The sequence below is a fragment of the Odocoileus virginianus genome, chromosome 24 (assembly GCF_023699985.2).
Source record: "Odocoileus virginianus isolate 20LAN1187 ecotype Illinois chromosome 24, Ovbor_1.2, whole genome shotgun sequence".
NCBI lineage: Eukaryota > Metazoa > Chordata > Mammalia > Artiodactyla > Cervidae > Odocoileus > Odocoileus virginianus.
Window position 1 is genome coordinate 21,955,922 of NC_069697.1, and position 21,083 is coordinate 21,977,004.

The window sequence follows — 21,083 nt, forward strand, 5'->3', positions numbered from 1 at the left end:
TAAAGGCATCGCCTTTCTGATGGTTTTCTGTTAGTAGTTGCTCACTGTTTCCTTCCCTATACTCACTGTCTCACTCACTCATCCATCCATTCATGCATGTGTTTACATGATGTTTATTGAGCACCTGTTATGTTACTGATAACTGTGCAAGACTCTGGACCTTGGGACAGTGAGTTCAGTCCTGGTCCTTTCTCTTGGGGAATTCCCGGTCCAGTGAGGAAAAGATTTATATGCATTGTTAACTAGTCTAATGGAATGGGTTCATTCTGTAAAGACCTTGTTTTGTACTGTTTGTTGATGATCATGTCAGGTATTTGTTAAGCTCTCCCAAGTTGGCCACCACTAGTACGCTTCTAGAATCCAGAATTGGGCCTGATATTTTAATCAGGTCTTGACCGGTGCTGGCTTTGAATAAGAAGATTACTTGTAAATTCTAAATGCTGAGCTCAAATTTGAGAAATCCACTGCTGTCAGGCAGCTCTCAATAGAACAGTCTCATCATGGAGTCAGTAAACTTTGTGACTCCCTAGGAAGGTCTGTTCTCTTCCTGGGCTCTCTGTGACTCTTCTTTCCTCTCCCTTCACTTTGTTGGTAGAGACTGTCGATGCTCTTTAAGGTGAGGAGGGCTCCATTTGACATGTGGCTCTTAGATTTCATGGGTACCTGAAAAGCCCTTTAAAATTCTCCTCCTCTTCTTACCACGTGTCATTAGCAGCTTCAGTAAGTGTACCCTTCAGCCCATCAACCATATCATTAGTGAAACCACTAACACACCTGGCCTAGGGCTGCCACCTATGAAACACCCCCTGGAGATTTCAGCCAGGAAAAAGTCACGACTGGAGGGATGTGGCCTTTAGCTCCTTTTGTAGGCAGTGAGCTGGGGCTGCCTGTAGGGTGGTCTGCGGACCAACGGTCCCAAGCAATGCTCCTGGGAAAATGGTTCCCCAGTCAAGTCAATGTGGGAATCACTGCCTGCTCCACCGTTTCTTGAAGATGCATGATGCATGTTATGGTGACGACTGTTGACTATGAAGTAGTCCAGCGCAGAGCTGTATAGTAAGTCCCTACATACGAACCTTCAAGTTCGTGAACTTTCAAAGATGTGAATATACATGTCAGCCCCTGAATAATGCTTGTACTGTACTGCTCCACTTTTCAGGGTACTATAAGATTAAAAATGTGTATTTTTTACATTTTGTTTCTTTGTGTACATGCTATTTTTGTTGGAAGTATTATAAACCTGTTACAGTACAGTACTGTGTTAGTTGGGTACCTAGGCTAACTTTGTTGGACTTATGAACAAAGTGGGCTTACAAATCCACTATCGGAATGGAACATGATGGTATGTAGGTGACTTACTGTACTGAATTTTATTTCCTCCAGCACCATTCACATCTACTGGTAACAGGATCCTTTTATCATGAAATTTCTATTACGAGAAGAAAAGTTTTCTAGAATAGTAAGGACAGTTGACAATAGTAAGGACAGTTGTTACCTATTCTTTTTTAAAAAGAAGCTCCAAATGCTTTCTGTGAGTTACTTCTTGGAATCCTGTCAATATCTTAAGGAGGCAGGCACTTTTACTTCTTGGAATCCTGTCAATATCTTAAGGAGGCAGGCACTTTAACATAAGGCAGCCAGGCACAGAGATGCTAAGGAACTTACCTGAGGTCACACAGCTAGTTAATAGCAGAGCGGGGGCATGAACCGAGTGCCAAACTTGTTCAATATGCTGCGTCTACAGTGTAGGTTAGAAGCAGAATGAAGTGGAGAAAGAAGCAATATCCAGATGGGGGGTTCTCTGTGGACCACTCATGCTGTCACTCCATTTGATCTATGCAAGTTTGACTCACGTAGCTCACTGTGGATCTGTGGGATTTTTTCTGCATTTAGGGCTCAACTTTATTTCTCCGGGGATGTTTAGAAACATTAAAACAGAACAGAACAATATAAGTGGCCTGTGGCTGTAGGGAGACTTGGCTTGTTTCATTACTTTTCAGCCAGCTGGAATCTTTGGTCACAAGTGAAGGTTATTTGATTTAGTTTTTTACTTTGAAGATGAGTAATTTTTTTTTTTAATTTTTCTGTTACATGTGAGCATCTTCCTCTCTAGAGGGACCCCTCACAGGGAATTTTTCTTCTTAGAAATTCTGCCTCTTCCATGCTAGTCTTCCTTGCTTTCCCTCTGTTACAAGAACTGTAAAAGCTGGTCTGTTTCTTCCCTTTTGTGTTCTAACCCGTCAATCTCCTGCTGGATCTCTGTCTCTGCAGTGGCCGTGGGGGTGACCAGGCACAAATCGAAGGAGCTGAGTCGCAAGCAGAGCCAACAATTGGAGCTCCTTGAGAGCGAGCTCCGGAAAGAGATACGTGATGGTAGGCTCCAAAATTGTATTTCTAGAAAACAAGCCTTTTTTATTGTCTTTTTTTTTTTTTACCCTTAAATGGAACCAGCCACGTTAATGAGAACCATTTGTATGATAGAAGACAACTGAACAGCAGGGTCTAGGCCTGGCTTTGTATTTTATTTCAGTTTCTTCGCAGCCAACCAAGTAATTATCTATTGTTTCTTCTTTAATGAAAAGCAAGGTCATACTCTGTGTTAGACAAAACAGCAGAAGATCTTATCCGTTGTTGGCTGAGTTAAAATATTGCTCTTGGGATTCTGTTTCGCAGGCTTTGCTGAGCTGCAGATGGATAAATTGGATGTGGTTGATAGTTTTGGAACTGTTCCCTTCCTTGACTACAAACATTTTGCTCTGAGAACTTTCTTCCCCGAGGTAAAAGAGCATTGATCATCTTCCTAAGGTTGAGACTTGAATAATAATGAAGGTGCTTGTTGCTGTTGTCAAAAACTGGTGTTTGCTTCCAAGGCAGCTGCAGATAATGTGCTTGGTACAGAATAATGGCTTAAATCTGAGCAGAGCGGGGAGGAGGAGAACTATTAATTGGATTGATGAGGGTAGAAAGCAGTGATGGGTCACTGGCAATTACTCTTTGTCCAGTAACAAAAACCTAGGAGGGACACAAGTTCAGAGTGATGATTTTTGCTTTATTTTACTACCAGTTTAGAACTGAATTTGTAGCTTGGGAAGTGAGCTAGTTTATTTAAAAATCAATAAATTGTGGGCTGGCCAATTTGTTGTGTTTATCTGCATGACTTCCATTGCAGCCACTGGATTATTCACCATTACTTCACAATTGAGAATGGAAAGTGCTATTGGCCGAGAGACAGGAACCTAGACACGCGTAGAATTTGAGTTAATAGCAGCCATTTTTAGCAATGTAGAGTTTTACGGTTCTCTTCAGCAGTTATTCTTCAGCTAATCCATTGGTGTCACCCTCATTTAGCAGAAATAGCTGCATGAGATGATTAATTAATTTGTTCTAGGACTCCGAGGAGTAGTCTCCTTAACCCTTTGGGTTTTCAGTCTCACGTTCTCACACCTCCATCTTCTCAGCCACTCGCATAGCCTTCCTCATTCACCCTCCTAAGTCTTTGGCAACGTACACTCATCCTCCTACCCTCACCTGCACATCCTGATACCCCAGTTCTTCCATATTGCCCTTTATCATCCAGAACTGGTGACCACATTAAGGCTTAGCCTCTGGAGCACATCAACACCAATTATCAGATTTAAATCTAGATTCCTAAGCAAAGCCAGAAATCTCTCCAGGCCAAAGGAGAGTTTGTATTACTTTACCAGCAACTTCTCAGCTTCATTTGGCCAGAAGCCTAGAGTTCAGAAACCCAGACACAGGCAGTAAGCAATTTTCAGTTTCTCTATCATTCTCGAAGCAGACACCGTGATATGTGATGCTGTGTCTGGAGGTTGGGGTACCTCCATAAAACACCTACCGTATTTTTTTTTTTTTTTTTTGTCCAAGACCTTAGTGTTGTAAATCAAGGAGGCTAGAAATAAGACCTTAACTTTTTGCACTTGTATATATTTTTAAAGTTATCCTCCAAGAATATCAGGCACCGAGACTTACCGTTTGGCACCCCTCCATTTCCACGGCAGAACACCGCCTGAGGGGAGTTTTAATTCCCTGAGTCAGGATGACTGTGCCTGGCCTCAGCAAAGGTTGCACCACAAGTCCTATTTCCCAGCTATCTGAGATCCCCATTAAGAATTTAGTAGCAGTAAAATAAGAGATTTCTACCATCTACAGGAGTACTATGTGGGCTTCTATAGTTAATGATTGCCCTTGAGTGCTGAAGAGAGTAATCTGTGACCTGCAAAAAAAAGTTTTCCTGTCTTCTAAATTTGGTAATCAAGAGCAAGATTGAGTTGAGGAATGTAAAAGAACACTGTTGTGAGTGTTTAAAAAAAAAAAAATCCCAGAAATAATGTTGTATTATCTTAAAAGAGAGACTTTTGCAAGAAGACAAAATAATTTAACTCAGGGTTCTGTAGCATCTGAAATGAGCTGGGAAGACCCGGGAAAAGCAAGCATACATTTGTTAGAACCCCGTTGTGAAGACCTGAGTTAAAATTGAATTGATAATAATTAAGAAAAGACGTGAGAACAGGGGATGGTATTCTATGACGACACCAGTTGAAATGCATTCTAGACTTAGAAGTCCCAGTGTTGAATAGGCCCTTCACGGATAAATCTGGACCACATCCTCTAGGCCTGGAAGTTGGGAAGTGGGGAGAGAACTTGAGTGATGAATACCTACTCAATAACAACAGGCAAAACCCAGAGGAAATGGTAGCTTCTCAGAGACCAAGTTTTACCAACTCCTAGTTTTTTGCTGTGCTAGTTGGGTTTTTTTGGATATAGAAGCCTTGCTTTAAATTTTATCGGCAACTTTGTTTTACTGAAAATAGAAGACATAAGGGTAAGCAGAGTATCTAACCACTTGGAGGAGAGGAATTTGAATGAAAGGAGGAAGGAGCCTTTGAACCCAGGGAGCCAGAGCAGTATTTCCCTATTTGAGGTCAAGAATTAATCTGTTTAAATTGCCTATCGACATAAGGTTGGTTCAGCAGAAAAATATTAGGAACTAGAAAATGCAAACCTGGGGTCTGATTTTTCTGCTTATTACTAGCAGAGAGTATAACCAAAATAGTCTGAGATCGTCTGCTTGGGCTAACACATTTGAAAATATAAGGCAAAAATTCTCTACAGAAGAAATTCACTTTAATATAACTTATGATTTCAATGATTACCAAAACATTTAAAAATAACAGAATATTTAGATTTATATTTTCATCCTATTTATCCTATTTACTCACTGTTACACATCATGCTTTTTAAAATTTAATCATTTAATTCCAATATGATTTATGATACATTAACAGAAACTCAAATTTCAAAGTTTATATTCAGGGGCTACACAGAGCATAACACTTTAAAATATTTTTTAGAAACCCACAGGGCAATGACATTGTGGTTTAGTTTGCTGTTAAATTAGTGATTAAAAAAAAAAACCAATAATGATAGCTGATGTGAAAACCTTACTACGCACTCGTTTGTTTTATTTTCACACCTAACCCATGAAGTGGGAGTCACTATTGTTTCCATTTTGCAGATGAGGAAAGTCAGGTTCAGAGAGGTTGAATGACTTGTCCGAAATCATGTGACCAGCAGGTGATAAAACTAGAACTGGAACCCAAGTCGCTTGACTCCAGATTCTAGCTTTGAGCCACCCCTCTCCGTTCAGTCTTGAATAACATTGTGTATTGAGACAGTAAATACTTCTAAGAGAAGACTTGTATAAACTTACCAATACAACTCAGTATTTATCCTTAGAAGGTAAATGGCTTGAGAAGTGGTCTGTACATTTGCATAATCTTCTTTTCACCACCGCTTCTTTAACTTTTGAATCAATTCTTTTAAATGCCTTCATCTGTCAAAAAATGGGATTGATGCAATGATAATTATTCTTGGAGGCTTTCAGAAGTCACTGGTGTTTCTTGAGAGCTGGATAATTATTTATTATGTAGAGAATATGAAGTGAGCATAAGCCCAGGGGCTCTTCAGATTAGCAAATAGTGTCTCTATTAAAATGAACTCAGGTTTTATAACAAAAAAACACTCTTCATTTCCTTTGGATGTTATGAATAATAAAAGTGTCTCCTTCCTCTCAGTCAGGTGGCTTTACCCACATCTTCACTGAAGATATGCATGTAAGTCTCTAAGTTTTCATTTTTAGTCCATGACTGCCTGACTTTCATAGTGTCATCATCACCATCCTCATCATCTCCATTGTTATTTAGAATTGTTATTGTGGGCGTTTGGGGATCACAAATTTGATATTAAATAATTCGTTGTTTTGAAAGCCCATTGTGTATCTATTTTCTAACTTTTAGCTTATATATTTATATTATATTATATATTTTTTCAGAACAGAGATGCCAGCGACAAGAATGAAAGTCTCACAGCTTTGGATGCCCTAATTTGTAATAAAAGTTTCCTTGTTACTGTTATCCATACTCTTGAAAAGCAGAAGAACTTTTCAGTGAAGGACAGGTATCCATCTATTTGTTTATATTTTGAAAGTGATTAAGTAGAGAGAACAAAACCTGAGCCTCTTATTTTCTTTCCAAACTACAGCCTGCACTTGGTGTCTGAGAACCCGCATCTCTCAAAAGGTTGACTGTTTGGGTGGCCATGCAGTCCTAGTGTCTCCATTTCAGATCACAGTGCCCTAACACAAGTTCTATTTTGAAGAAACACACACATGTGACCCCCCCCCAAAAAAAGCACCCTAAAAAACCCCAACACCAAGAAAGAAACATGAATCCTGAGTTACAAAAGCAGAAGTGCTGTTTTCTATTTTTAAAACCCTCTGAAAATTCAGGGAAGACATTCACTTCTTTTTACCGCTCTAGTTTGAAGTTTTAGAGCTGAAAAACATATAAAATAACCTGAAGTTAACATTGATATGTGGTTTTTATGGATCGAAGGCTAAAGTAGTTGAAACCTAGATGTTAAAAAAAGCACCCACGGGGAAGCACCCCATTAGCACCCCATTGCTGGGCCCCTCATGTTTCCTTGGAGACGGCTATCAACACCAAGCAAGCCCGCAGATGATGGTTAACCGTAATTAACCAAGGCTCTGGTTTTTTCTGGTTTTTTTTTTAATGTGCTTTTTTTCCATCATCTGTGTATCTTTTTTTTTCTTTTTATTGAGATATAATCGACATACAGCTCTGTAGAGGTTTTAGGTGTATAGCATGATCACCACAATCTGATCTCTCTGAGTTTGAGTCTTTTTTCTTTCATATGCCATATTTAAGTGAGATCATACAGGATTTTTCTTTCTCTATTTCATTTCACGTGACACTCTCAAGATCCATCCTTGTTATTGCAAATGGCAGGATTTCCTTCTTTTTGTGGCTGAATATTATTCCGTTGTATATAGGCACCACATCTTCTGTATGCATTCATCTGTTGATGGACACTTCCATGTCTTGGCCGTTGTAACCAAGGCTCTGTTTTACACAGGTGTCTGTTTGCTTCCTTCTTAACCATTGCCCTGCAAACCAAGCTGGTCTACCTAACCAGCATCCTGGAGGTGCTAACCAGGGACTTGATGGAGCAGTGCAGCAATATGCAGCCTAAACTCATGCTGAGACGCACAGAGTCCGTGGTGGAGAAACTCCTCACAAACTGGATGTCTGTCTGCCTCTCTGGTTTCCTGCGGGTAAGTGTCGCATCCCTTGGCAGTGTCAGAAGTAAGACGATAAGCAGTTATTTTCAGCAGTTGCCAGGATAAGTCCTGCGTTCTCCACGGTGTCAGTATTTAACTGCTTTTAGTCTTGGTCTTTACCAGGGGCACATGAAGGGGAAGAGAAAATTTGCTTTTGTTCTGACTGGCCTGTGCAAGTGTAATTCATTTAGAATTTCCTCAGGTAAGACTTCTCTCTTCTTAAAAATTGTATTATAAGAAAATCAATGTGAGACCTACCCTTCTCACAGATTTTTAAGTGTACAAAAGTGTTATCTGTCAGCACAATGTGGTACAATAGAATTCTAGAACTTACATAACTGAGCCTTTATACCCATTGCCTTTTGCATCCATCTTCACATGGTTAATTAACACATGCTGACTGGAGAGAACATTCCTTTCTTTCTTTTTTTTTTTCTTATGCCTGTGCTGTGTGGCGTATGGGATCTTAATTCCCCAACCAGGGATCGAACCCATATCTCCTGTACTGGAAATGCATATCTCCTGTACTGGAAATGCAGTCTTAACTACTGGACTGCCAGGGAAATCCCTGTGTTTCAGATACTGATGAAAACACACACTTTCCAGAGCCTCTGAAGCATCTGGGAAATTGCTGTTTATCTACCACTACACTCGCTGTGAGCTAATGACATTCAAATCCAAGTGGTCATCTCATGTGAAAGCAAGTCTCCAAAGAGCCCCCCGCCCCTTGAGTTCACTTTATGAGAGTTACTATGTGAATATGGTTATAATGTAATCGAATCTTGGAATCTTTTCTTATGTGAACTTTTCACAGATGCCCTGGGTAAGAGGGGGTGCCCAGAGCCTGCTGCCTGGTCTGAATCTAGACTCTACCACTTACTATAGACCCCAAGCAGCTTTTTTGACCAGCCTGAGCCTTGAGTTTATAACCTGTAGAATGGAAGAATGTTTTAGGGCTGTTCTGAAGCATAGATGAAAAAATGTTTGCAATTGCTTGGCACTGAGTAAGCACTCCATCAATTGTGCCCATTATTATTATGAAATATTAATAGGAAAAGAAGAGTGTTCTGTTGAACCCAGTCTCCATTCAACCCTCTGAGGCCCCTGGTGCAGGGGCCTCTTATCCTTCTTTAATTTCACCAGCCATCCAGATTCCAGCAAAACTGCATAATTGTGTATTTGTAGCTGGTTCCGAAATCTAATTAAAGTTTGAATAAGATACACTGCTATGCCACAGGTTTTAACAGTGCTACTTAAGTTTAGATCCAAAAAGCAGTGCCTTAAATAGACTATGCTTAGAGTTTAATGCAATCTTACAAGTAGAGGCACAACATTTTTTTTTTCTTTACCAACTCTTTTCTCTCCCAAGGCAATACCCATTTATTAAGATTAATGAAATCTGCCTTCTTTTCTGTTTACTTGGTATAAATCATCATATGCTTTGGGGAGATGTGGAACAGTTATTTCTGGGGTGAATATTTTTGGCTCCCTAGCTTCAGCCACAGCTGCTTCGAAAGAGGTAGCAGGACCCTCACCTCGTCCCTGGGTCTGAGTCTCAAAAGGCGTCTCCTGGCCCACCACTCGCTAGTGCCACTGAATCAGAGACTCACGGCGAGGTCTGGTAGCCCAGGTTGCCAAGCTCCTGCATGTGATTCCATCGCCCTGCCTTTGAGAACCTGGGAGAGGAAAGCAGAAGGAGCACTGGCCTAGGAGTCTTGGTTAGGCGTTCATCTCAGCCCCAACTCGCTTTGTGGCTCTGCGGGTATGACCCTTTCCATCTGGGCATCTTCCCCCTGAATGAGAGCCCTGGTCATTTGTTTTGAACTCCTTTCCAGTTCTTTCTTCCGGGACCTTGTGATTCTTATTCTGAGCCCTGGAGGCCTAGTGAGAGTCTTGCCCTTACTGCTCTTGGGTATTAAAAAGGTCAGGAGTCCCCAGTGTCTGGGCTGTGAGCCCAGATGGCCCCTCTGAGCAGAGGATTCTGCATCAGGATTTTGCAGTGCTGATTCACGAGTGTCTTGAGCATTTGGGGTAGGGAGGGGGCAACGTGCTCCCTGGGGAGGAAGTGGCATTCAGCCAGTTGGGCGATGCTTTCATTTTCAGGGGAACAATTCCCTGTAGCGTGGAGGGCCTGATTTCCCCCTCCACATGCCCAAGAGGCATAGGGCTCTGATGGCCTAGTCCTCCTGCCCTCCCTACCTCCCCATCCCACCCCAAACATTTGCTTGGGTGCCATGAATTCTGTGACCTTCAGGTAACTTCCTCCTCTGTGCCTCCAAGGCCCTGTGGGTCAAGTAATAATAATAACTGCCATTTCTTGAACGGGCCAGCCACTATGCTAAGAGCCTTGCTTCCTTTTTCTCATTGAATGCCATGAGGTGAGGACCTTTATGGCCATTTTGCATTCCGGAGAGTTGGGGTGTGCAGAATAGACGAGACTTCTCTGCGCACAGATCCCACAGCTCTGTGATAGCACCAGAGAGCTGTTAGTCAGCCTGCTTCCGCAGGGGGGAGGCTGCCTTCTTCCAGGCTTAGGAAAGGATGCAGGATGGGGTAGTGAGTGAGATCACAGGTGCAAAAGCCTCAAGCTCAGCTATGGTCAGAGAGGCTGGTCTCATGAAGGAAAGGATGGTGGAAGGGCCAACCTTAATTCCCATCACAGGATGGGAAGGGTGGGCTCAGTTCCATAAAGGAGGCTCTGAAGGCCGGCTCTCCAGGATCTGTGTGCATCCTGGTCTGCACAGGTTCTAACACAACTTAGAACTTGTGTTCGGTGGTGACAAAGAAACCTCATGGCCTCGTGTTTTCCTAAGCCGGCCACGCATCAGAATCTGCTGGGAAGGTGTTAAAACTACCAATGCTCAGACCTCTTCTTTAGAGATCCACATCTAATGTAGAATCCAGACATCTGAGTTTTTTTTATAAGAACCCCAAGGGATTCTGGTGATGATTCTCCAGGTTTCGAGCCGCGGGTGTGGGTAACAACACCAGATGAGATGTTACTTATCTGAGTCTAGCTGCATGCAGACTTCCGGAGAATTCTGACTGAAGGGCCACTGAGTCTGCAGCTGTCATGCCACACAGCCCAGAGGAGCCCACTGGCCCCCTAACACTGACCTCTGCAGAAGCCTCCAGCCCCCTCCCAAGGGCGCTTATCCCCAGCTCTGATGTGGGCTAGAGGCAAAGAGAGAAGTGAGGTTCTAGGTTTGCGGTCAGGACATTACCTAAGGGGGTGGAGGGAGAGAGAAGAGAGCCGTGTAGTTGTGAACCTCTAAATAAAGGAAGTTTCTCATGAGAATTGAAATGTTGAGTTCTGGTCCCAGCGCTCTCCCCACCTGGGAAATTTTTGAACATTCCAGCCCTGTCCTACAGTAAGGAAGCGACCAGAGGCTATGTCAGCAGGGGAGAGGGAAGTGGTGCGGGGCCCCGGGGCGGGTAGGGTGGCACAGGAGAGACAGGAAGCCAGGAACGGAGGAGGGATGTGCCCCTGCCGTCAGCGTAGAGGATGGTATGAGGGCTGGTGGGGTGGGATCCCAAGAGACTTCAGAGACGTCTTGGTTTACCTGTTCAAGGGAAAGCAGGTGAGAGATTCAGTGAAATCTTCCTTTCCTGGCCAGGTGCATTGGCTGTGAAGCTTAACTTTGTAAACTAGGGCTTCAAGCCCTAGTCACGTGGTTGGCTGTTCATCATCACTGAGGCAATCTGACTTCCTGGCTTTGGCCCTGATTCTTTCCTCTCCCTCAAATTCAGTTTAATAATATCCTTTTGACCACGGATGGCTTCTTTACTTCGTTTATTTTCTACGCAATAGTCAGCCCAGGGCTACATGCCTTGGTAGGCTGCATGAAAGCACAGCACACGAGCCTCCCTCTTTTGGGCTGCTCTGAGTCCACTCCAGCACAAAGTGGCTGCAGATCTGAAGCATTTCTATAACCGCAAGGGTAGATGCTGTTGATCCAGGAAAAAAAAAATGTGCAGGAGGAAGTTATCAGAATGCTTGGGAAGATCCTTAGAGTAATGGAATCGGATCTGGCCTGGGGAAGGAGGTGGGGTACCTGTGTGGCCTGTCCTAGCAAAGGTGCCCAGGTGGGACCACGAAAACTGGGTCCGGGAACCCCTGGGGTCTGGCTTGCTTGTGGGCAGAAGAGGCTACAGATTGTGTAACTGAAGGCCACTTCCTTTACGAGAAGCTGTCAACACCAAAATTTCCTCCTAGATGAATTTATAAAATGTTCTTATGTTTATTCTAGTTACCAAGGCTAATCATCCTGCCATTTGTTTTCACTGTGCTTAAAAGAGGCAGTTAAAGAGGAATGTAAACAAAGGTTAAACCTCTAGGAACTGTTCTTAGGCCAACTGGTGAGAGTTAGGCTGACATAGAGAAGCTTACGCATAAAAGAATGATCAGTCTGTGTACTTCATGCTGTTATCAACTGTAAATACAGTGAGAGAAAGTGTGTTTGTGTGTGTGTCTGTGTGTGTGAATACATGTTTGCTGGGAAGAGGAGGCAGCTTCCTGAGTTTTGCTCCCAGTCCTAAGTAGAGCAATATGTATTTTCTTGAGAGTTTCATGTTGATTGTTAGAAAACACTGCCTCCTGTCTCTTGTCGTGGTGCCATAAACTGAAACTTTAATTCTTTGGAAAGTACAGTGGATTCTGGCAAAAACTGTCACTTTTGCATCTTTTTCCAAGGAGACTGTTGGGGAGCCATTCTATTTGTTGGTGACAACTCTGAACCAAAAAATAAACAAGGGCCCCGTTGACGTAATCACTTGCAAAGCGCTGTACACCCTTAATGAGGACTGGCTGCTGTGGCAAGTTCCAGAATTCAGTACTGTGGTAAGTTTGCCATGAAGCTGGTGGGGTAGACAGTGTATGTGGCGGGTGGGGGGAGAGTGTCACTTGAAATGATATCATTACTACTATGAGAGGCCTCAGACTTTTAGTTAATTAAAAACAGTAGTTGATACAATATTAACACGTGTTCACATAATAGATTTTAATTACCCTGATTGGGGAGAAAAGTATTGTAATGATGCCTGGGGTACTCATCAATTTCCAAAGATTTTAATATCAGGATTGCTTATAGCCTTCAGCATCATCAAAGGAAATGCAAAGTACTCCCTATTCAGCACTTAGAATTGCAATCAGAATTTCTCAAATGACTCTGCCCTGGAAGACAATGTGTGAAGATGTATTTCAACCAAATTGAGGCCGTCTTATTTTAGAACGATAACATAAGACAAATTCCACTGTATTCCCCCTGCAACCTGACGCCCTTACTTTATTTTCATGGATTAGTTACAAATGTTTGGTGTCATGCACTTAATGTTCTGTGATCTCATAGATATTTTTAGAGGAATGCTGTAAATCATGACAGTAAGATGATTGCCTGGCTGCTAGAGGGTTTCACCCATTTAAGAACTTCCTTTTCTCCCATCCCCACTCCACCCACCCACCCTCTTCCCTTCCTTAAAGGAAAAGAGACTATTTTTTTTTTTGCATAGTCAGGAATTTTAGGGAGTCAAACGTGCCAAGTATCTCCAAAATCACTTCGGATTTTTCTGTGCTTTTCTGTTAATAGAGGCTTGAAAAAGAGATGGCTGTGTTTTGGGTTTGATCTTTGGCTTTATGGAGATTCTGAGCTGCTCACAATCTCATGAGTGGGGAAGGAGGGAAAAAATTACAGTGGGGTTTTGGTATTTCTCAGTAAAAGGGCTGAGTCTCCTGTGGCTTTGCTGTGGATGGCGAGCACTGCAGTGTCATCCTGGAAGAATCTATCCTTAATTGGAGAAGGCACCACGGTGCTGTAGTCTATGTTCTGGTTGTGTCTTCTGGGGGGGGGGAGAATAGTCCCTCGGTAAGCTCTTTGGAGTTCTTGGTCATTGCCAGATGGAGCTCACCCTCCGCTGAAGACACGTGATCAGCCCCATCCACTAGGTGGGAGGCTGGGCAGAGGGTCACCAGTTCTGACTTCTGTCTCTGCTCCCATCTATACCAGAAGGGTGCAGTGGCTCTCTAATGTTGGCATGCATCAGAGGCCCCTAGAGAGCTGATTAAACCCCAGAGTTTCTAATTCAGTAGGTCTGGGGGTGTGACCAGAGAACTTGACATTTCTTAAGAGCTTTCTGCGGCTACTGCAGTTACTGATAGAGTGGTTACTAAGTGTAGACTCTAGAGCCAGGTGATTTGAATTCTGCCTCTGCCTCTGCCTCTGGATAGCTGTGTGACTTTGGGCAAATTTGGAAACCTCTCTCTACCTCCATCTCTTCACATGTAAAATGAGGATGGTGATCATGGTGCTTGCCTATCTCATGGGTGTCGCAAGGATTAAGGGTTAATATTCTGGGCTTCCCTGGTGGCTCAGATGGTAAAGAATATGCCTGCAATACAGGAGACCTGGTTTCGATCCCTGGGTGGGGAAGATCCCCTGGAGAAAGGAATGGCTACCCACTCCAGTATCTTGCCTGAAGAATTCCAGGAACAGAGGAGCCTGGAGGGCTACAGTTCATGGGGTTGCAAAGAGTTGGACAAGACTGAGCAACTAACACACACACATACCACACACATGCACTTAGACCATTGCTGGACACACGAGTGCCCTGCAAAGAGTTATTAAATTTAATTCAAATCTCGGGCACTTGTTAGAAATGCTGATCCAGACACACCCTTACCTGGGGCTTCCCTCGGGACTAACTACATTTGACTCTCTGGGGATGGAGCCCAGGGCACAGATAGATGTCTTAAATGCTCCAGGTATTTCTGATGTGCATCTGCAGGAAGAACCCCACTGGTATGTTGGGAGAATGAAAGATGAACTTGCATCAGAGCCCATTGACTCTCCTTTCGCTGATTCAGGGTTTTGTCTTCAGATCCAGGGCCTGGGTCCTACCTTGAAGATGTTCATGCTTTTACTTTGAAACATTTTAGGAGCTCCACAGGTTCCCAAAGAGAAATATTTGCAAGTGAATCTAGGTCAGGGGAAGCCAGCAGGGTCTCACTTTCTTGAACCCCCTGACAGGAAAGAGAGGAGAGGAGAGGACAAGATGGAACTGGGAGTGGGGAGAACTCAATGCCTGGAGCAAGTTTCGAGGCCTGAGTCCTTTCTGATGCTTTACATCTGAACACTTTTTCCCCTTTCATTTTGAAACGTTATTTATTTCACAGTCAATTAAGACCATGTGTTTCTGATTTGTTAACACTCAACTCATCATCAAAATGTTTCTTGATGTTGAAATTTGTGTCAACTCTTGGATCCTTTTTTCCTCTGTAGCCCCTGGGGAAAAGGTTGATGGAAAATTATGCTTTCAGAAATCCACATAAATCTTCCTTTTTGAATAGGGATTTGTCAGTAGATAGCATTGAGACTGAGGAAGGGGTGGGCCTCTTGTTCCTAGGGCCCTTGACTTTAAAATTGATTTTTAATACCTTTTATTGGACCTGCCCCAAACCTCTTTCATGGTGAATGGTTATACTAGAAGCTCCAGAGAGGCTTGATCCGGTCTGTGCTTGTGTGACAAAATGTTAGCAGAAGGTCAATATAAAAAATTTAAGGTTTTTCATTTCCTTTCAGGCAAGTCCCCTCAGCCTTAACCATCATCTTTTAAATTTTCTTCCTCTCTCCCTCCCTCCCCCTCTTTCTCACTTTACCCCCACTTCCCCAGGCTTGTACATACACCCAGCGGTTTAAAGTCTTGATTTTCTAAATTTGCCTGAGGTGGTTTATGTAATCGAAAACCAAGGTTTGGTGAACAAACTTGACTGTGTGTGTGTCTGTGTCGTGTACATTTTTTCAAGGAAAGAAAAGTCATAGGAAAAAGTGCAGAGCAGCCACCACAATGGTTTGTAATGACAGAGGTTGGTACCATGTCAGGGCACATTTTAAAAGAGGCCCCCAAACTCTTGTTTGGCTAAATGTTCAAAAACACGGCACCTCGTCCAACAACCTGAAAGTTAGGTTTGACACCTCTAAAGATTAGAATGTGTTCTTCCTGATGTGTGGAGTGTCTTCTAGACCATAAAGACATCCTGCCAATTGCTTATACGTGAAATCATCATAGTAACACATGGGCTCCAAGAAGTAACTCTTGGTTTGCTGTGCCCTGGGAGGAAAACTCCTCTGCCTTTCTTAGATGAGAGCAAAGCGCCATAAAGTCACTTCCTCTAGGAGCAGAAGAAACCCACTCTCCTCTACCAGGGGACCGCGGACTGGTGTTCAATGAGGCAGACCGCCATAACATTTTCAAGCTCCTGGATGGAAGAATCATTGGAGCACACATACCACAGACACCACACACACACACACACACACACACACACACACACACACACACACACACACACACACAGACACACACACACACACAGACACACACACACACACACACACACACACACACACACACACACACACACACATACACAGACACACAGACACACACACAAAGACACACACATAGACACATACACACACAGACACACACAGACACACAGACACAGGCACACACACAGACACACACACACAGACAACTACACACAGACACACACAGACACACACACACACACGACTCTAACATCCAGGCATTCCAAGTTACACACACACACACACACACACACACGACTCTAACATCCAGGCATTCCAAGTTACACACACACACACACACACACACACACACACACACGACTCTAACATCCAGGCATTCCAAGTTACACACACACACACACACACACACACACACACACACACACATCCACCTCTAACATCCAGGCATTCCAAGTTGACAGCTAGATGAGGAATAAAGCCTGCTGCTCTGTGGTTTTACCTCCTTTAGGCACGTTTGATGTTGCAGCTGGAGCCTCTCGGGCCCTCCCTCAAGGAGGTCTGTGTCTAGAGAGTGATTTTGGAGCAGATCGCCTGAAAGGAGTGAGTGAAGGTTGGGAATTTCAGTTCCGGGAAAGTGGACCGCATGGGAGAAAGGACATTTGCTTCACTTTCGGGAGGAGATGAGAAAACCCAATAACTCGTAGCAAGCGTGCTGAATTAGCAAGAGGAGCTTGACTTACAATCAAAGTTAAGCGAGAAATGGTTTTTTGAACTCTTAAACCCAGGAAATGAGCCTGCCAGTCGGCTGTGTCTGAGAGATAGCATCTTGGCGCCCTGGGAAACAGTGTTCCGACAAACATATTATTGCCCTCATTCTCATATCTACGAGAAAGTCTTTAAGATTATTAGAAAATCTTGAAAAAGCACAGATACTTACCTTCAGAAATCTTAACGCCGCTGCGATGATTTATTGCAGGTTTCTGCCAGCCCACACCAGCCAGTTCTCCACAATAGTTACCGTGTTGGGGACAGTCATGTCTCATGAACTGTTTCATCTCTGATACAGCTCTAGCTATCTCTAGCGAGAGATGCTCATCGACAGGCTTCCTTCAACACAGTGGCTCTGCCCCCCAAGCCCCAGCTCCTTCTGTTTCGTTTAGTTTGTCCTTTCAGAAGATCCATTATCCCCATAATTAAACAACCCACTGTCCCGATTAAGTCATTCTCTGTTACTTCAATTACATCCCATTGTTCATTAAATCCTGATGTTTGCTCTTCAGAAATCTTGTTTTTTTAATACTCCTAGCATTTGTGGCCAAACAGTAAAGTTAATTAACAGTTCTTAAGCTTTTTTCCCCCTTTTCTCTCCCCGATCGTGCAAATCATTTCCATTATGACTTGCAATAATACTGAAACCATTACCAACTCCATAGTTACTGTTCTGAGCTTTCTGATCACAGAAGCAAAACCATTTTTTTTATAATCATTTGAGGTTAAGTCATCCTGGTTGATGGCAGGCAGTGGAAAATGAAAAATTAACCTTAAATGAATGCTTTAAATGACTTTCCTCTTCATACTCTTTGTTCTCACATCCATAGTCATGGGATTAGAAAATAATTTAGTTACCTAAGTACAAAAGTACTTAATTTTCTTCTTTATGGCTCAAATGTGACTCTATTACTTCATCATTAAGGATTCTTATTTATATTTGTACTCCTCAGAGGATGGTAACTTTTATAGGAAATCACAGTGGAGATAAAGACATTTTTTAGATTTGTCTTCTCTGGTAGTGTTAAAGTCAGCATTCTGTTTGATGTTACTGTTATCTAGAGCAGGAATCAGCAAACGAGAGCCTGTGGGCCAAATGTGGCCCTGCTGCTGATTGTTATAAATAAAGTTTTATTGGCGCACAGCCATGCCCGTTGAGTTACTTTGTCTGTGGTTGTTTTTCCTGCTGCAGTGGCAGAATTGAGTAGTTGCAGTTGAGAGGATACAGACCTCAAAGTCTTAAATGCTTACTGGCTGGCCTTTTACAGAAATGATGCCAGCCCTTAATCTAGAGCTTGACATAATAGAGGAAAGAAACTAAAATCCATCCTCCTGCTCACTCCCAAAAATCTTGGCCTGTTTCCTCTCCTAAGAGGGACACAGCAGTGGAAATGTTTCATCACTATCCTCAAAGCTGCAATTCATGGGCATTTTGCCAGAAAGACCAAAAACCTGTGAAACACATTAAACCTAAAATACTGGAATCAATCATTCTGGGCTAAATCAGACAGATTCTCACTTGATTTTTGCATGAACAAGTGTTAGTAAATGCTAGCAAGTGTAGAAAAACTTGTGAGAGAAACTTAAATTTGAGGAAATTCTCTCCATTAGTTTTTTTTCTTCAAAATGGAAAAGACCTTTCTTCCTCATTATTCTCTCAGGGGGTCAAATACCTTCACACAGGAAGCATTGGGCTCTCTTTGGTGGGGAAAGGAAAAGGAGGCTGAGGAGGGGTCTTCAGGCAAGCAAGAGCGTCATTAGAGGGGGTGGCTGGTAGGATGTCCCCGGGCCAATGCCAGTTTAAGATAAACCTCAGATCAAAAACTTTTCTGAGACTTGCACGTCTAATTCTGGGCTTTTTCTGCTCCTGCTGAACTCCTAGAAGTGGTTTTCTTCTCTCTAATTCAGTTTAGTATAAAAACCAAATTTTCTGTTGAACTTCATTTGGTTCTGCAGTGAAATTAGAAATGTATCTTATAGGTTTTATTTAATGAAAGCAATTATTGGCCTAAGACCTTTTACAATAAAGTTGCTGGTTTGTAATAAATTCTTTTGAAATTGGTTTCTAGATATTAGAAGGTATTCCAGAAAGGATGCAGCAACGTCCCTGCCATCATTAGCCAGGAATATGGCTGGTGAGGTCAAGAGGTCGATGGATCACTCTTTTCCCACCACACTGTGGGAAAAATGGGGGACAATGCCTCTCCGCCTGCTTGAACCCTCTCAGCTCTCTGCAGCCTTATTTTTTCTACCCCCCCCCAATACCTGAAACCGCCAAGTTGGTTAAGGGCTGATGGGTAAAGCTGCTAGCGAAGCAGCGGTGTTATGTTTCAAGGCGCCTTGATGCTCAGCTCAGAAGAGGTGGGGTTTGGAGTGACAGTCTTGGGCGTGACTCTGAGCCCAGCCACTTTACAAACTAGCTGCATGACCTTGGGCAAGTCACTCAACCTCTCTCAACCTGTTTCCTTGTCTTTAAACAGGTAGATTATAAACCCTAGCCTTGTACCTTTGTTAACGAGGTCAGGAAATAATATCTGTAAGATGTCTAGCCATCATGCCACAGAGCGCGTGCTTGTTATTTATTTATTTTTATTTATTTGTAGCTGTGCTGGGTCTTTGTGGCTGCACACAGCGTTTCTCTAGTTGCAGCAAGTGGGGGCTCCTCTCCAGGGGTGGTGTGCCAGCTTCTCGTTGCCGTGGCTTCTCCTGTTGCGGAGCACAGGCTCTAGAGTGTGGGCTCAGTGTCTGGTGCGTGGGCTTAGTTGTTCTACAGCATGTGGGATCTTCCCAGACCAGGGATCAAACCTATGTTCCCTGCATTGGCAGGCAGGTTCTTAACCACTGGACCACTAGGGAAGTCCTCATTATGTGTTGAAGCAGAAACTGCCCCCTCGCCATTCTTTTTGGTCGGTCTTTTATTGATGATGGGTGATACAGGGAAGTTGATTAGCTGCATTCATTGTCATTAAACGTTTGTGTTACTATTGAAAATGTTACCTGTAACCTATACATGGGCTTTTACAACCGGTAGCATGCAGTATCTCACTGGACAGATGTGAACAGGAGAGCCCAGTGACACTCCTGCATAGCTAACTAGGGGTGCAGGCCTGCCCACCCCAAGGGGCTGGACTGTGACCTGCAGTGAAGGATGGGATCCTTCCAGTCTGGTCCTTTCTCTGGGTTTGGTACCTGTGCCTTCCAAATCGCCTTGCCCTTCTAAGACCCCTTCTTGATAATAGCTCAGCCATTGTTTCTGAAACCATGGTTCCTTGAGACCCAAGATACCTGTGGTTTAAGCCACAGGGGAATTTCTCTCTCAACCACGTGAAGTTCTGGGGTGGGCAGGCCAGTCTGGTGGGTGCCTCTGCTGGGACGTCCTCACAGACCCCAGCTCCTTTCTTGTTATCCTGAGGTGACCTCAGGACCTAAGGTGTTTGCTCCCCGCCAGCCTCCTTCCACAGTCCAACCAGCAGGACATATGCTGAGCCACAGAATAGTTGACAGATGGTCACCAGCTGTCTTTTGAGGAAGTTTCCCAATGCGCTGCCACATAATGCATCTGCTGAATCTCACTGACCTGAACTGAATCACATGGCCATACACAGCTGCAACAGGGGCTGGGAAAGGTCATCTTTATTCTGGGGGAACATGGGGCTCCTAAAAGTGCCTGCCAGTGGGACCCGAGCCACAGGCTGCTCCAGATTGAGTGGGTTCCACGGAGTCCCATGCCAGCCAAGGTAAGGAGATTGAGTCTCCTCTTCTGTGTCCAACCTGTCTGCTCAGACAGCGTTTATTAAGAACCCCGGGCAGGTTGGGCCTTCCCTTCAGAGGTTTATCACCTTGCTGGCCCTTTGGCTCTGCAGTTAAGAGTGTGAACATGGCCTAGTTATGATCCTCAACAGCTCTGCGATCTTGGACACATTTCCGAACCTCTCTGTCTCAGTTTCTTCATCCATTAAATGATGCTAATAATAGTGGCCACTATAGACAGCAGTTGTAAGGATTAAATGAGTTAGCAAAGCATACCTGACACATGGTGAGTGTTCAGTATGTGCTGGCTATTATTGTTAGAAACCTAAACCAGTATTCTCTTCTTCAGACTTTGTTTCTATAAATAGGACAGGGCTTCTCCCTCACGCGGCAGATGGTGGTTTTGGAGAGGCAAGCATGGTTCTTCAAGCCTCTACCCTCCATTCTCCCCCAGAGGAAGTGAGATTCTTTATCTAGACTTCTTGACCTACTAGCCTGAGCAAAAGATTGAAGCTTGCTGCACATCAGTCTAATTAGGGTTGAAGCCAAGAGTCCATAGTCTAGAGGCCTCCTTCTCTACC

General features: G+C 43.6%; 1 protein-coding gene across 1 annotated transcript in view; it reads left to right on the plus strand.

Annotated features, from left to right (window-relative positions):
* Window positions 1–21,083, plus strand: part of PLXNC1 (plexin C1) — a 152,139-nt gene that overhangs the window by 99,201 nt on the left and 31,855 nt on the right. The window contains exons 16-21 of the mRNA XM_070454329.1: window positions 2,272–2,373; window positions 2,674–2,777; window positions 6,096–6,134; window positions 6,353–6,477; window positions 7,456–7,654; window positions 12,354–12,500. Of these exons, the coding sequence (XP_070310430.1) occupies window positions 2,272–2,373; window positions 2,674–2,777; window positions 6,096–6,134; window positions 6,353–6,477; window positions 7,456–7,654; window positions 12,354–12,500 (716 nt within the window). The remainder of the gene's footprint in view (window positions 1–2,271; window positions 2,374–2,673; window positions 2,778–6,095; window positions 6,135–6,352; window positions 6,478–7,455; window positions 7,655–12,353; window positions 12,501–21,083) is intronic.